Here is a 12711-nt window from a genome sequence, read left to right on the forward strand (position 1 = left end):
CTAAGTTCTCTTATGGGAGTTTTATGGTATCATGTTTTATATTTAAATCTTTAATTCATTTCAAATTGATTTTTGTGTATGGTGTGAGGGAGTGTTCTAACTTCATTGGTTTAAATGCAGCTGTCCAGCTTTCCCAACACTTGAAGAGACTGTCTTTTCTCCACTGTATATTCTTGCCTCCTTCATCAAAGATTAATTTACTCTAGGTGTGTGGGTTTCTGGGTTCTCTATTCTGTTCCATTGATCCACGTCTGTCTGTTTTTGTGCCAGAACCACTCAAGGATATCCAAAAGCATGGGATATCTTTCCGTTTCTTTGAAGCACCTTCAATTACCTTTATCAAGGTTCTGAGCATATAAGTCCTTGACTTCCTTGGTCAGGTTTATTCCTCAGTATTTTATGTTGATGTGATTTTAAAAGGGATTTTAAAAAACCTGATATTTCTTTGTTAGTGTAAAGAAATGCAACATATTTCTGTGTGTTAGTTTTGTATCCTGCTGCTTTGCTGAATTCATTCATCAGTTCTTTTGCAGGGGGAGGATTTTTTTTTTTTTAAGCTTTATATTTTGTATTGGGGTTTCCCTGGTGGCTCAATTGGCCCACGCTTGATACCTGAGTTGGGAAGATCCCCTGGAGAAGAAAATGGCAACCCATTCCAGTATTCTTGCCTAGAAAATCCCATGGACAGAGGAGCCTGGTAGGCTACAGTCTGTGGGGTTGCAAGAATCAGACACGACTTAGTGACTAAATCACCACCAGAGCCAGTTAACAGACAACACTGTGATAGTTTCAGGTGAACAACAAAGGGACTCAGCCCCTCCAAACTTGCCTCCTATCCAAGCTGCCACGTAACATTGAGCAGAGTGTCTTGTGCTATATAGTAGGACCTTGTTGGTTATACATTTAAAATATATGACTCATTAGTTCTAATAGTTTTCTGTGTAGTCTTTAGGGTGGAGGGAGTGTTTCTTAATATAATCAACTGGGCATGGCAGCATTTAACTTAGTTGAGTTCAGGAGGAAATCCGCATGTATTTTCCTTCTGTTTTCTCTACCTTCATCTGTCGTTCTTAACCTTGACTGCGTACTGCCATCCTGCGTAATTATACCAGAATTTCAGGCTGAGTGTAACATGTTTTGTTAATTTACACTGAAGTGTTAACTCAAGTATATTCTCTGTTCTTGCTTATGTTTTACCAGAGGAAAATCCTGACCTTTTTATACTTAGACTTTTTAGATGCCAAGTTTCTGTAAAAGCCAATATCCTTTAGGACAAATTTAGTTGACTGTGAAGAAATAGTTCTCCGTAATAACAATTTCTCAGTGGCAGTTTCTGTGCACAAGTTGCCCTTGTGGCATAAAAACAAAATGGCAAAGAATTAAGGATGGTTAGGGGAAATTGGGGCTTCTCTAGTGGTTCAGATGGTAAAGAATCTGCCTGCAATGTGGGAGACCTGGTTCAATCCCTGGGTTGGGAAGATCCCTAGAGAAGGGAAAGGCTACCCACTCCAATATTCTGGCCTGGAGAATTCCATGGACAGAGGAGCCTGGCAGGTTACAGTCCATGGGGCCACAAAATGTCAGACACAACTGAATGACTTTCACTTTACTTCATCTCAGAGGAAATTAAACAAGGCACCCATTTAGAGAACCTGGATCCTTAAATTTACTTAAAAAATAGCCATGTAGTGACAGATGGAAAAGGAGTATTGCCATAATGTTTTGGTTTGCCTTTTTTTTTTTTTTTGCCTTATTTTATTTTCGCTTTTTACAATCAAAAGGTTTTGGGTACTAATATGACTCATGACATGACACATGACAAAAAGACAAATGATACAAATGACACGTGACATGCAAAAAGACACAGGACAAAAACATGCAAGATCTTTATAAATCCCTCAAACCTTTTTAAGCTTAAAAATTAAGGTTTTAGAGACTTCCCTGGTGGCCCAGTGATTAAAACTCTGCATGTTCACTGCAGGGTGAAAAAGTGAAAGTGAAATTACTCAGTCGTGTCCCACTCTTTGCGACCCCATGGACTGTACCCTACCAGCCTCCTCTGTCCATGGGATTTTCCAGGCAATAGTACTGAAGTGGATTGCCATTTCCTTCTCCAGGGGATCTTCCCAAACCCGGGATTGAACCCTGGTCTCCCGCATTGTAGACAGACACTTTACCATCTGAGCCACCAGGGAAGTCCCTGCAGGGGGTGTGGGTTTAATCCCTGGTCAGAGAACTAAGATCCTGCATGCCATGCGGTGCAAATAATAATAATAATAATAATAAAGTTTTTAAATGGTGGGACATTATACAATGGACTAACCCTCAGCAACAAAAAGGAATAAATTCTTGATAAGCACAGTTACATGGTTAAAGCAAATGCATTATGCCAAGTGAAAGGAGCCAGATTCAAAAGGCTGAAGATTTATCTGGGTGGCCTGATGAGCTTGCTGAACTTGACCAAATGTGGAGGCTGTACCTGATCCTCTCTCTGGTGAAAGGGATGGTCTCGTTGTCTTTCTTCCAGTAGAACACGGGCGGAGGCATGCCTATCACCCGGCACTCCAGTCTCACGGGGTGGCCTTCTGGAACACCACTGTTCTGCAGCTTCTCCAGGATTACAGGTGCCCTCTTTACTTCTTTGGCTGAATGAGAGAAGAGCCATGCTAGTTTGAATAGTAAGTGCCTTGGGCTCCATGCCTCAAATTCAGGACAGTTCTGGAATCTGAGTGAGCACCCCCACCTTATCTCTTCTTTAGAACACTTCTCAAGCTTCTTAGTGAACATCACTGCCTTGATAAAAGCTCCAAAAATGATTTTAAAAAGAAATGAGAAAACTGCTTCTGCCTATCTTAAAAAATTTTTTTTTAAATTTTATTTTTTCTGCTTATCTTTTGAGAGACAACGCTCAAGGATTTGGGTAATACACGTGGGATGCAAATGGTAGGTGTGGAATTAAGGGAGTTTCTTTTATTGCTCAGCAGTAAACTCTGAGAAATGATACATTTTATATACTAAATACATTTTGTTTTCTTTTTTAGAGGAGGTTATTTTGTAGAAGGTATATTGATTTTCGCTCAATTTTTTACCTTGAGAAATTTTATTGCTCCATAAAAATCAAAAGAAGTATACTATTTAAAAAAACCCCACAAATTATGTTTCATAAGGAGGCTTTTTTTTTCCCCAGCAGAATCAGTTAAGACAAAGACACCTCCTATCTCAGGGTTCCAGTGGCCATACTTTAGCAAAACAGTGGGAAAAAAGTAAAAGCTGCAACCAGTGTATCCTCGCAGAATGAGCTTTTCCTACTCTGTTGGGAGAGGGCATTAAGAGTGGAACAAAAAGAAAATAATATAGAGGAAACAGCTAGTAGCCTAGAGAGAAGGTTAACATTCTGATGCCGTCCTGACTTCTTTTAGGGGCCATGCAAGGGAGCTAGCAGGAGAAAGTTCAGTGGAAGAATTCATTCATTCTGAAAGCTAATTCTAGGGGCTGACACCTCCCAGGGGATGATGACTGTAGGCATTAGTGTTTGTTGACATCATCTTGTAAGGTAAGGGTTCATTTGTTTAGTTATTGATTGAATGCCTTCCATGTTCCAGGCACTGAGTCAGACATCAGAGGTGCACAGAAGAACAAGCTCCTATGGCCTCAGAGGCTCATAGTCTCTTCAGGGAGGCAAAGAAAATAGTTACACAGAAGCCATGAGTGCTGTAAGAGTCTCTCCTTTACTGAGTGCTATGGACATAGAGGAGAATGTGCCTGGTGGGTCCACAGTGCCTTTGTGGTAGCATATGAAATAAGTCTTGGAATGAGTAGGAGGTTGCTAGTCAAAGAAGGGCATTCCATGTAAAGGGACCATTAATGCAAAGGCATAGAAGCTTGGGGTAGGGGGAGACCCTGGAGTGATGAATTGTAGGGGAAGTGACTGCATTTCAGTTCAGTTCAGTCACTCAGTTGTGTCCGACTCTTTGTGACCCCATGAATCGCAGCACACCAGGCCTCCCTGTCCATCACCGACTCCCGGAGTGATAGTCAATTAATTAGTAATTAATTGATTAATTATTACAATGACTATCATTTATTGCAAGCATGATATACACAAGGTACCACATTGTGTTTTTGGCTTACTGATATGTTTTCGAGAGCAATGTAGGAAACGTGGCCCTTCCTACAGAGAAGGGAAACTGAGATGAGGCTCGGTGGGGCAAAGGAGAGGCTCTGCATATTTGGGCAGTATCTTTGGAGGGAGTCACGTTTAGAGGTCCCAGCAGCACACCTTACCTACTACAGTGAGCTCCAAGCTAAAGGAATTCTGCCCAGTTTTGTTGGTAGCAACGCAGGTGTAGGTCCCCGCGTCGCGTTGAGTGAGCGGGTCAATGAGCAGAGAGTGGACTCCGGTCTCCCTGACCAGCATCTTGTGGGAGGTGTCGGGGAGGACAGGCTGGCCATTGAGCAGCCACGTCAGCTCCGGGGGCGGTAAGCCACTCACCTAATAAACAAGAGGACAGCTGAGGCAAATGACAGACTGATGACAGGCAGATTTATTTGGCGGCTGACTTCTTCATCCTGATCTGGCACCACACAGATAGCAAGGGAATGCCAGTGGTGAGAAACCTCTCCATAAGGGCATCAGCGCAAGAGGGATCTGGGTGGATGGGCGTGTGAATTTAAACTGTATAGTATTTGGACCCCAGTTTGGGTAATGATTATATACTAGATTAAAATGAATTAGAATTTAAAAGCTAAATAGATAAAATAGGCCTGTAGTGTCAGTTTCAGAGATAATATATTGCTTACATACCTAACGACCAAGAGGTAGCCAAGAAAGGGGCAGACATTAAACCAGTGTTCTCAAAGCTGGCTGTGTGTCATAATCACATGCGAATATTTGAAAATCCTGATGCCCATTTACTATATTAAATCAGAATATTTGGGGGAGTGTACCCAGGATGGGTTTCTTTTAGGATTTAGGGTGGAAGAAATTAACAGTCCATCCCAAATATTATTTAGGTAACTAATTTGAGGGCATGATCTACCTAGAGGAGTGGATTCTATAAATATTTAACCTTAAACCTTTACTAATTTGCATCTTAATCTCCATAGCATTCTGCAGTGTTAGGGCAGAAGGAGAACTTAAGTTTCTGTCCATGCTGTTCAACTGAACCTAGTTTCCGGTGGAAAAGTTAGAATATATTATAGACTAGTTAAAGGTGATGGATGTTAGCTAGTATTAGAAACCAGCTTCTGTTTTCATAAACTGCTTTGGAGCCAGTGACTATAATTTTTCAAAGGCTGTACCTCATAGCAGTTCATTTCAAGGATGTAAAAATCATCCTTATGTCTTTATGGTAATAAAGACTTTTCAGGTACCCTACGGAAGATGTCTGAACTACATCACCTCTTTGGTTGTCTTTTACAAACATAGAGTTAACTTGATACGATAGATACTTTCATCTGGTATTAAATGCTCCAAAAGAACCTTATGGGTGGAAAAAAGTGGTCTCTTTCTCTCTCTGTTCCTCAGTCCCCTTTCACCAAAAAAAAAAAAAAAAAAAGCCCCCTAAACCAACTATAAAACAAATGCAAACAAAAATAGGTGCATTCAAAGAAATAAATACAAAATGTGAACAGGTCTGGCGCCAAAAATGGTGCTAGAGGCTACCTTGCAGTCCAGGCGACAGAGGCGCCCCTCATGAGCCACCATATCCCCAGGAGCCTGCAGGAAATGCGGTCGGAAAAAGCGTTCCTGTAGGGGCTCTTTGTCTCTTTCTTGCACTCGGGACCTTCCTCTAAAACAGCAAGCATATTCAGGCATTAAACAGTAGAAACCAATTCATAAACACGACAGTATAGGCATTTAGGCATGGCTATAGGGCTTGGAGAAAGATTTCTTTAGGGGATGCGGGTAAGGGTTGCTGGACCATAAAGAAATAATAAGTAATAGTGTGGAGCTGATGTGAAAAAAGAAAGTATTAAGTATCTCACCACTGTAGGATTATCTTGTGAGATCTGTAATTAAATAAGCAGGCTTTAGCTTTTTTCTCTGTGAAGTCATTCTGGGTTTCTGGGTTAAGTGACTCAGCTCCCCTTGCCTTGGGTTTGGCCAGTTGTTCAAAAGTTTCAAAATAAACAAATAAATCAGTATTCAATCTGAACCTCAAATGAGAGCCAAAAGAGAAGTCCTGTTTATTACTCAGAACAAAGCAGCTGCAGTCCCTGTGTCTCTGAGTAATAAAATGTAACCTGGCTTATAAATTCTGCCAGACCATTAAAGATGACCATGAACCTAAATTGATTAAGACTGACCAACAGTAACAGCTGTTCTTGAAGAAGGGGAAAAAAAACTGAAGAAGGTACAGTTGTAACAGTAGTGAAATACTGTATCTGAAACGTAGGTCACTATTTTTGTTCCTTTGGTAAGTCTAATTTAATTCGTCCATGTCAGCAACTATGAAATGCTTTGCTAAGACTTTGTGGCACCATACGACTCAAGAGAAAGCCAGGCTCTCTCTTCTTAACATTAATAAAGTCAGAGAGGAGGAAAGTTAGTTTGCTATGTTGGAGACAATTGTTATGTTGGAGATAATGACAACAACAAAAATCTTTTATTAGTATACATATACTCATGAACAGTTTCTGTTTTTTAAGGAAAAGGTAACTTAGTTCAGTCTCATTTAGATATTATATGCACAGGTGCTAGGGATGGTTACAAATTTTGAACATTAGAAATGTGCTGTGAACCAATACTTCTCAAATTTAATACACTTGTGAATCACCTGGGGATCTTAGTAAAATTTACATTCTGATCAGTAGGTCTGGGTGGGGCTTGGAATTCTGCATTTGCAACAAGCTCCCAAGTGACGCCAATATTTCAGGTGGAGGACTACACTTCAGGTGACAGTTTATAGGCCTAATACTTCAGTGCTCATTGCAGCAGGTGGATGCTTGGGAGGGGCTGGAGAAGTGAGGTTCTTGCTGTCTTTACCTGTGAGACTGACCAGCTGTTAGTCGACTTCGGATGGGCAAACCTTGTACCATCAAGTGGCCAGAACAACTGATTCTCCCCTGAGAAACAGAAAAGGAAGGAGATTAAAATAAAAATAACTCCCTACTTTTTCAATATATATATACATTTTTCTGGACCAAAATGTTATTAGCTTTTTGCTATTATGAGTTTTTTGGAGGAGGAGATAAAAACAATATAACTCTTTAAATTGCTGTTAACATTTCAGGGGAAAGGATTTTAAAGAATATTGTGATGCCTTTCATTTTTAAGCTAAACATGAACAGACACAAATGTAAAAAAAATTGAGTTCTTATGCATTTACTATTATTTGCAGGCACATGCAGAGATCATGGCCAAGTATTTTTATGCTTTCCTCAATAGAGATTATCTTCAAAACATTTTAATAGGAGTTGGTGAGAGTAGAAATTATAGTTCTGTACCTTCTATTCTCATAGTAGTTGGAAATATTTATTCTGCCATATTTTTTCAGTTTCATACGTATTTATTTATTGGAGTATAATTGCTTTACAATGTTGTGTTAGTTTCTGCTATACAACAATGTGAATCAGCTATGTGTATACATATTCTGCCATGTTTTTAAGGGGGATTTTAAGTCCTGATCTCTTCAGAAAAAGAAAGTGAAATATTATGACTTTCCAACTTTTACCAAAAGAAGAACAAATTTTATGAGTGAGGGCTATTCACAAGTAATTTGCTTATTCTCTAAAGAACTAAAAATAGCAAATCATTCTTCGATAGATTGATTTATTGACTCTTCAAGAGAGTCAATGAGTTGATAAACACAAGATTTATTCTAGAGGTCTGAGGCATATAGTTAGTGAATAGATAGTACTAATGTCCTTTGACAAAGGCTGAAGAGTGGCATGACCCATCAACGGCTGACTAGTCTTGTAAATTTGTGATCCTGTGCTCTAGTTACACACAGTCTCAGTGCTCCTCATTCATTTTCCTCAGCAATCCTTAGTAACTTGCACTTCTCAAGGTTTATTCACAATGATATCGACTGCTCCTTCCTCAGAATGCAGCCCAGCGTGGAACCCTGCGTCTCCACCTGGGGGTTGGCTGCCATGATGGTATAGTTGCCGTCGTCGTCACTGGTGGTGGAGTCAATGTGCAGAGAACATGTCCCGTCTCCTTCCCGCTTCATTTTGAAGTGCTCATTTCTCTTTGAAATCTGCTTCCCGTCTTTGAACCAGTAAACCTAAAATGAACAATAGACAAGGAGAATATGCACAGTTTTGTACATCTTTAGAGGATCATGATATAAAGAGTAGGATAAGGCCTGGATGGATTGCCATCTCTGCAACTAGTAACCCATCGTTTACAAAACAGAGAAAAATTATCAGACGTATTACAATGACAGTATAATATGCTTCTCCACTTGTACATATAGAATATTTAAGTAAAAAATTACAAATAATTTAGGATGGAGAGAAATATTTTGATTATTTTTATTGTACTTTATAGTTAAAAAGCCACCCTAAGGGCCAGGTGGGTCTTCAGAGGCAAAATAATGAAAACTGGGATAGCTTGAAACTTTCCCTGCTAGAAGTCCTAGATCTCAGGGCCTAGAATAGCTGACCTTACTTGAGTGGATAGTATGGTGTGTTACACCAAGTGGAATGAGGCCAGGATTCACTTGCTGAATTCCTCATCTGACTAAAATTTAAGTCTACATAGTTTTCATGTTAAGTTTTACATGTATCAAAGGGAATCTCTGAAAGACAGGTGAGGTAAAGTACGGTAGCAGTTGACCTCTCTGCATTTCCTGGTTACCAAACCATACATGCTAACGCCATGTTAATATTTGTGAAAGCAGAGTGAAGAGATTCCCTGCTGTAGACATACCGGGTGTAAATCCTCTCTCAGCTGACTGCCAGAGAATCTGGTGACTCATAAGATTTTTCACCAGCCAGTGATAATGATATGACATTTTCTGCATTTACCAACCTAATAGTAATGATACAAATATAGCTCGCTTTGTACAACAGGTTGGCTGTGGATATTCAGTAGATGTTAAATAGAAAAAGAAGTATCAGATTGGTGAATCTGCTGGTTGAGAGGATCAATAACCCCAAAGAGAGGATCATGACTAAGAAAATTTATTTTCAACTTTTACAAAAATTTTAACATGCCCGTAAGTAATCTGATTTGTTTTCTGCCTATTTAATGATTCTATTCCTGATTGTATCTTTTTTAGTCAGATTATCTGGCCTTTGTTAATTTTCTGGTATTGGTTTATATTCTCTGTATAGATATTTCACTAGAGTCTGATAAGGCTTTCTTGAGGGCATGGAGTCTACAGATTTGCACTGTTCGTTGACTGACTGGCTGTTCATCTTCCCTTACCTTTGGGACAGGTATCCCAACAATTTTGCAGGTGAATGTCACTGGAGAGCCTTCGGTGACCCGGAAGTGCTTGAGTCTTTTGTCAAAGATGGGAGCTATACACTTGCCCGTGGGGATCTCATCATGTTGGATTTCATCGTCTGATTCATCAACAGGGGTGCGTTCCAAGCGAAACTCTATTTCATTCATCAGCCTCTGCTCAAAGCTTGAAATTTTGTACTCCTGTCAAAATGGCAAACATGTTTTAATGTCAGTTTCTGTGGGTGAGGAAGAACGTGTTCATCAGTATAATTTGAGGATGAAACTTTTTAAGATTCAAATGTTAGGTTCATATCATGGAACCTCCATAAACCAGGCATGTTCCATTTCCACTTCCTCACGATGGAGCACTGAAGGAGATTTGGGTCTCTACTGTAATCCCAAAATGTCCTGACTCCTCACCTTCATCATGGAGTCCCAGTAGAGTCTTGTAGGGAATGGAATGAAGATGGAATGTAATTTCCATAGCTACTAAAAGTGTCCATCTTGATGTATAGAACTGTCTATATGGTGTTTTGGCAAAATTGTTCTGAACTGCATTCCAGTACTTGCCTGCATCACCAACTTCCTGTCTCTACTGGGTTTTGCCATCAGAAAACTTGTCTTCATAAATCTCCATTGACCCCATGCTTGCCTTCACAGTATCTCTGCAGCCCTCACAACAAAACTATTTGAGATAATTTTCTCTCTTATAGCCTCATTCCCTTGTCACCTTTTCTTTCACTAACACACTCCAGTTAAGTTTGTGTTCTCACAGTTCTCCTGAGATTGCTACTGTCAGGGTCTTCTTATTTGCCAAATCCAGTTGTCACTTATCTGTTCTTGCCTTACCTGACTTCTGAGCAGCATTAACACAGATGGCTACTTTCTCCATTAAAATTTTTTTTAATTTATTTGGCTGTGCCAGGTCTTACTTGCAACAGGCAGGATCTTTGATGTCATTGTGTTATGTGGGAGCTAGTTCCTTGACCAGGGATCGAACCCGGCCCCCTGCATTGGGAACAAGAAGTCTCAACCTCTGGACTACCAAAGAAGTCCTTACTTTCTCCTTTTTAAAACATTTTGTTGTTGTTGATTTCCATGACACTGTATTGGTTTTCCTTCCCTTTCTCTAGCTGTTCCTTATCAGTTTCCTTTGCTAGCTCTTCCTTCTCTGTCCTAGATTGTCTCATCCAGTCTCACAGCTTCACCTGCCTTCTGTGTGCTGATGACTCCAAATCCATGTCTCTCAGTCTGGTCTCTCTGCAGAACTCATATACCCAATGATCTACTCTATATCATGAAAGTCATAAATTTATTATTTATTCTACCACCAATTTATGCTATGTCATGGCTTGGGTACCTCATGGACACTTCAAACGTAGCCTGGTTCAAACGATACATACTTGATTTCTGTTCCCCAGAGAAGATACTCCTACCCTGCTCATTCCCATTTTAGGAACTGGCACTACTCTTCATCCACTTGGTTAAGTAGTTAAACTGGTGTTTCTCACATTAGATATGGTGAAAACCAAATTTTAAAAATTGGTATTTTTCAATCTGTTCTTCTTGTAAAATAAAAATGAATTACTAAAAAAGTGAAATACTAAAAGAATGCAAGATTATGTTTGATAGACATAAAATTTCTCTGTCAAATGCTATAGAAATTTCTTACTGGTTACTTTCAATTTCCGTAGTTATCTCAAGGTGGAGAAATGACAGCTTGCAAACTGGCATAGGTTTCAGACCATGCTTTGAGTGCACCAAGTTAACTTAAATCCAGAACTTATCCTGGATTCCTGTCATTTCCTCTCCTGCCCTGTTCTATCAAGCTTAAATGTCACCTCCGTAAAACAGCCTTCCCAGGCATTTCATCTAAAGTATCTCCATATTGTAATTCTCTACAGAGCATTTCTTGCTATCCAGTATTATTAAAAAAAAAAAACTTTTGAAATATTTATTTTTATTTATTGATTTGGCTGTACCAGGTCTTAATTGTGGCACGTGGGTTCTAGATCCCTGACCAGGGATCAGAACCTGGGTCCCCTGCATTGGGATCACAGCGTCTTAGTCACTGGACCACCAGGGAAATCCCTCCAGTATTATTCTTGCTTGTTTGTTTATTGGTTAAATGATTGAAAATCTCTAAGCATGTTAGCATCAAAAGAGCAGAATTCTTGTTTGTCTTGCTTCCCACGATGTCAATGGTACATATAATAGTGAGTGCCTGTCTCGTGGCAGGTGCTCCTTGAGTACCCAAAGAATGGAAGAATACGTGAATGACCTGGAGGCTCTCATTTGCTCCTACACTACTGTATCTTTGAGGAATCCAGAGCCAGGTGCCTGGGGTGAGGGTGAGACCTTTGGTTAAACTTGTGACTCTAGTTAATCATAATTTTATAATTTAGGTAGGTTCCATGCAGATGATACCAGGATGCCCCTGAAGTGAATTTGGGAGCACCAGGCTGATTTGCATCTGCCCCCATTCATAGGCAGAATAACTGAGTTCAGGACTAATGAGATGTAATCTCAAGCTATTAAATCACATCACTCATGTCTTCTAGTTATTGTTTTATATATATCACTGCCTGAATTTGTGTAGAATTGGCACTTAGGAAACACAGAAACCAAATGTTTCTTGGTTTTAATTTCTCAGAACCAATTTTAAATCTTTCTTCTCAGCCTCATCTTAGACTGGGTAAACAAAATAAATCTACAGCAGCTCTTTCAGAGTAGAAAAAAATTATGACTCTCCAGTTAAGTGTATTAATTTTTCATCAGATAACTCAAACCAATTAAATAAAAGATTGTTCACTTCTAATTTGAAACCTAATTTAGTTTCAAAGTATTATGACTATTTTCTACATGTTGGGAGTTTTTTTTAAAGTTAATACTTAAAACTTCCAACTATCTACCTGTTTAGTTTGAACTATATGAAATTGGCATTTTTGAGGATTAAAAGTTTTAGAATATCAGCAATTTCAAATTATTCTCCCTAATACTATACAATGAGCATATTTTCCATAAATACCTTTACTAATCTTACAAATTTGAAATATTTCCTATTCTTGACAATTTAAAAATCCCACGAGGAGTACATTTTTCATCTTTGTTGAATTGCATTCATGCTCCTAAATAGGCATTATTTTTCCTTTTAACAGATATATTTATTCTTTGGATGCTTAGGAATAAAACCAGTGAATTATTTTATTCCCTTACTATGTGAGGTTGGTACTAAGTTGCTTTATTATTTTAAAAATAATAGTCAAATGAATGATTCTCATAGTTTGCTAACCTCACATGAGATCCTGGAG

The 12711-nt window shown here is 39.2% G+C and overlaps 1 protein-coding gene across 4 annotated transcripts in view; it reads right to left on the minus strand.

The window, feature by feature from the left end:
• MYPN (myopalladin) overlaps positions 1-12711 on the minus strand; it is an 89656-nt gene that overhangs the window by 5799 nt on the left and 71146 nt on the right. For all 4 annotated transcript variants that reach the window (XM_040242219.1, XM_040242217.1, XM_040242218.1 and 1 more), the window contains 6 exons: positions 9380-9601; positions 8082-8231; positions 6989-7068; positions 5666-5792; positions 4285-4492; positions 2480-2645 (listed from right to left, as the gene is read on the minus strand). In XM_040242219.1, the coding sequence (XP_040098153.1) occupies positions 2480-2645; positions 4285-4492; positions 5666-5792; positions 6989-7068; positions 8082-8231; positions 9380-9601 (953 nt within the window). The remainder of the gene's footprint in view (positions 1-2479; positions 2646-4284; positions 4493-5665; positions 5793-6988; positions 7069-8081; positions 8232-9379; positions 9602-12711) is intronic.

The sequence above is a fragment of the Oryx dammah genome, unplaced genomic scaffold (genome assembly GCF_014754425.2).
Source record: "Oryx dammah isolate SB20612 unplaced genomic scaffold, SCBI_Odam_1.1 HiC_scaffold_6, whole genome shotgun sequence".
Taxonomy (NCBI): domain Eukaryota; kingdom Metazoa; phylum Chordata; class Mammalia; order Artiodactyla; family Bovidae; genus Oryx; species Oryx dammah.